At 54.6% G+C, this 4311-nt stretch overlaps 1 protein-coding gene across 1 annotated transcript in view; it reads left to right on the forward strand.

Moving 5' to 3' along the window:
- The first annotated feature begins 469 nt into the window (after window positions 1-469).
- The window catches only part of RALY (RALY heterogeneous nuclear ribonucleoprotein), a 22923-nt gene continuing 19081 nt past the window's right edge, over window positions 470-4311 (forward strand). Inside the window, exons 1-2 of the mRNA XM_010007730.1 lie at window positions 470-725; window positions 3807-3879. Of these exons, the coding sequence (XP_010006032.1) occupies window positions 470-725; window positions 3807-3879 (329 nt within the window). The remainder of the gene's footprint in view (window positions 726-3806; window positions 3880-4311) is intronic.

The following is a 4311-nucleotide window of genomic DNA, read 5'->3' on the forward strand; positions in this document are numbered from 1 at the left end:
AAGTTGTGCCAGGAGAGGTTTAGATTGGATGTTAGAAGAAATTTTTTCCCAGAAAGAGTTGTCAGGCCCTGGCACAGGCTGCTCAAGGAGGTGGTTGAACCACCATCCCTGGAGCTGTTTGCAAACTGTGCTGAGGGACGTGGTGTAACACTGGACTTGGTAGGGTTGGGTTGACAGTGGGACTCGATGATGTTCAAGGTGTTTTCCAACCAAATGATTCCATAAGAAGCTTTCTTATGACAGCACTAAAGCTTTTACTTAGATGTAAAAGTTATTTACATTTTCTTTGTCCTCTCTAAGCAACCCACTTGCACGCAGAGTGCCAGCCTGATTCATTGCCTTCCAGAGTTTTCTCCAGGCTGTGACAGTTGCCTTCCCAGCACACAGGGATTCTTGGAGCTGGGAGATTTATCCCCCCACCCCTCTTTTTAAGACTCTCATCCTGACTTTCTTCATTCAGGTGTTCAAGATGTCACTGAAGGTGCAGACGAGCAACATCACGAACAAGAATGACCCCAAGTCCATCAACTCCAGAGTCTTCATTGGCAATCTCAACACAGCCGTGGTCAAGAAGTCAGACGTGGAGACCATCTTCTCCAAGTATGGCCGGGTGGTGGGCTGCTCAGTGCACAAGGGCTATGCCTTTGTGCAGTACTCCAACGAGCGGCACGCGCGGGCGGCCGTGCTGGGTGAGAACGGGCGAGTGCTCGCTGGCCAGACCCTGGGTGAGTGTCTTCTGCAGCCACTTCGGGTGTCCAGGTGCAACGTGGATTGCTTGGGCCTTAGGGGATGGCCAGTCCAAGGTGGAACTTGAACACAGAGCTTGGGGTCAGGTTCAGTGATGCTCAGCAGGTTAGATACAACCCGGTGATGACCGAGCAGGTCAGAGTTGCTGGAGTTGGAAGGGACCTCTAGAGACCATCTAGTCCAGCTCTCCCACTGAAGTAGGATCACCTGGAGCACTTCACACAGGGCTGCATCCAGGTGGGTTTGGAATATCTCCAGAGATGGAGCTCATCAAGTCCAACCCCTGCCAGAGCAGGATCCCCCAGGGCAGGTCCCACAGGAACATGTCCAGGTGGGTCTTGAAAGTCCCCAGAGAAGGAGACTCCACAGCCTCCCTGGGCAGCCTGGCCCAGGGCTCTGTCATCCTCAGTGTAGGGAAGTTTTTCCTCATCCTTAAATGGAACGTCCCATGTTCCAGCTTGTGCCCATTGCCCCTCATCCTGACACTGGGAACTACTGAGAAGAGCCTGTCTCCACTGGCAGGTCCATGGTGACAAGGCAGGTCTGGTGCCAGGCTGGGAAGTCAGGATCAGCAGCAGGGTCCATGGGCAGGCACAGCTGTGACACAGCTGGAGACCAGCACTTCAGCTCAGCTCAGGTGGGGGCTGCAGGCTCCCAGGTCCCCTGGGGTGGGCTCAGAACTGAGGCTGCTCACGGCCATTTTAGTCCCAACTGTGGCCCAAAACCTCACTGTACAAACTGTGGTTGTAGAAGCTAAAACACACTTCTGAGTCATCCCAGGTCCTTGATCTGGTGGGGAAGAAGAAAGGTGGGTAAAGACATTGCCTGGTTCCCTTTCTGGACCAGCCTCACCCTTTGCCTGTCAGGAGGGGTGACAGTCTAACTCAGACCAGCTCAGACTAACTTTAGCAGCTGATGTGAAATGAGAGACCTTCTCCCCTGGACACATCAGTCTCTTACCTGCACTGCTGTGTGATAAGAGCTAACAAACCAAACCACCCAGCAGCTCCCAGCTGCATCCTTGGTCTGCAGATTGCCCTGAAGTGTCACCTGCTGGGGAGCTCTTGTCACTGGCACGGAGCTGAGAATTGGGCCTGGAGACAAATCTTTGAAATGAAAAATTGTTATTTCCAAGCCTCCTGCAGGCAGTGATCATTGGGCACCCAGGAGAGTGATTGCAGCCCCTTCCCACCTTGCTTCTGCCTCAGCAGGCTGAAATAAGAAGTTGCATGCTGCCTCTGTAAGGCCCTGCTGCTCCATCCTGGTTTATTCAAGTACCAGAAACTTCTTTTCACTTCTGTCGTGGTCCAGAGAGTGGAGCTTTAGATGGGGGCCCAGCTCAGTGTGGCAGGGATGGTTCCAGCCCAGCATCACCCAGGTGTGCCAAGGTCATAGGCAGGGGCAGAGGGCCTTGGGGAGCAAAGGAGCTTGTTGGGTGCTCCAGGCAGGTAGGGGAGATGCAGCTAAGAGAGGGACAACACTTAGAATCATAGGATTACATCATGTCAGGGGTTGGAAGGGACCTCTGGAGCTCATCAAGTCCAACTCCCTGCCAGAGCAGGATCCCCCAGGGCAGGTCCCACAGGAACATGTCCAGGTGGGTCTTGAAAGTCCCCAGAGAAGGAGCCTCCACAGCCTCTCTGGGCAGCCTGTCCCAGGGCTCTGTCATTCTCACAGCAAAGAAGTTTCTCCTCATGTTGAGGTGGAACTTCCTGTGTTGTCACTTGGTGCCATTTCCCCTCATCCTGTCACAGGCACCACTGAACAGAGACTGGCCCATTCTTGACACCCCCTTGCAGATATCTGTGGACATTAATCAGGTCCCCTCTTAGTCTTCTCAAGACTAAACAGCCCCAGTCCCTTCATCCCCTCTCAGTCTTCTCCTCTCCAGACTGAAGACCCCCAGGTCTCTCAGCCTTTCCTCATCAGACAGATGTTCCAGTCCCTTCATCATCCTTGTAGCCTCTGTTGGACTCTCTCTAGTCTGTCCCTGTCCCTCTTGAACTGGGGAGCCCACTGAGCTGAAGAGAGATGGAAGTTTTACTACAGTTGGAAGCTCTTACTCTCTTCTCAGTGCTGGTCCCAGAGCTCTGAGCTGCCAACAAGACCAAAGGGCTGCCCTGTAGCTGTGAGGAGGTGCAAATTCAGGTCCCTTTCAGCTGCCTGTCTTCCTGTCAGAAGAGCTGAGCCTTCCTTTGCTGTCCTGGGAAGTGTAAACACAGGGACACTTCCCTTTCAGGAAAATCCAGCAGAGGAAGAGCAGAACAATGTGATTAGTAAAGGTTTTTGCACAAAGCAAGGTAGAGATTCCCTCCTAAAGAAGAGGAGGTGGTGGTCATGTAGGAGCTTGGAGAGGAGGGTGGGCTCAGGAGGGTACATGGCAGGGTTTGGGGGGGATGCCAACGTTCCCATTCCCAAGCAGGAGGGGCAGCTGCTCTGCCAGAGAGCAGCCACCCTGTCCCATGGAGGAGCTGCAGGAGGAGAAACTGCCCTTGGGGTGCTCCCCAAGAGCCCACAGGGAGTCACCACCTGCAGGGGGGTGACAGTGGCTGGAGGCAGAGCCTGGTGCAGGGACAAGGTGCCCCAGCCTGCTCAGGGGAGCAGCTTGGTGACAGTGCAGGGTGACCTGTCCACAGCACCAGCCAGGGGGTCATTCCACAGGCCAGCATCCCTCTCTGGATCCAGAGCCACTCCTGGATGGAGGATTGGCACTACTGCTGGAGAAAGGGGGCAGCATGGTAGTCCTGGGTGTGAGACAGGAGCTGTGCCTGCCTGGTCTGAGCAGGCATGTTGGGGAAGGACTTCATTTATGCCCCAGCATCTCTCCAGGCTCTTGCAAGTCCCTCTTATGGATCATAGAAGAGCTGGTCCTTGCAGGAACCCCTCAGTGAACGACTCCAGCACGTGCCCTGGGCAGCCCGGGCCAGGACCTGACAACCCTTTGGGGGAAGAAGTTGTTCCTAATAACCAATCTAAACCTCCCCTGGGCAACCTGGGACCATTTCCTCTTGTCCTGTGTCTTGTTACTTGTGTCACAGCTGTGTGTCCATTCCTTGCAGATATCAACATGGCAGGGGAACCTAAACCAAACAGACCTAAAGGGCTGAAGAGAGCAGCCTCCACCTTGTACAGGTAGGTCTCCAGGTGGTATTTACCTTCTCTCTGGGGCTGACAGACCCAGACCCCCAGGCTGCTGCCACGAGCTCCCTGGCCCCTGCCCCAGGCAGCCCTGATCCACTGCACATTCAGTTCTTCTCCTCCCAAGGGCTTCTTGGCCTTTGCAGTGCCCCTCAGTGCTAGGATGCAGGGACAAGAGCCAGCAAGAGGTGTCAGTGATGGACCCAAAGTTGGCCAAGACCCAATCACATCGTGGACTCTCACTGTGGATGGTGTGGGACCTGGAGGTCATGGGAGAAAGGCAGGCAGGACCTGCTTTAGCCACATCAAAGGGCTTGGGAGAGGTGCACCAAGAGGAGGACTTCCCACCAGCCCCAACTCCTCCAACCAGGGAGCAGGAGTGTGACACAGTGAAACATGCTGGGTATTGGGGGAGAAAAAGGATAA

This window comes from Chaetura pelagica, unplaced genomic scaffold, assembly GCF_000747805.2.
Source record: "Chaetura pelagica isolate M959 unplaced genomic scaffold, ChaPel_1.0 scaffold550, whole genome shotgun sequence".
In the NCBI taxonomy this organism is placed as follows: Eukaryota; Metazoa; Chordata; class Aves; order Apodiformes; family Apodidae; genus Chaetura; species Chaetura pelagica.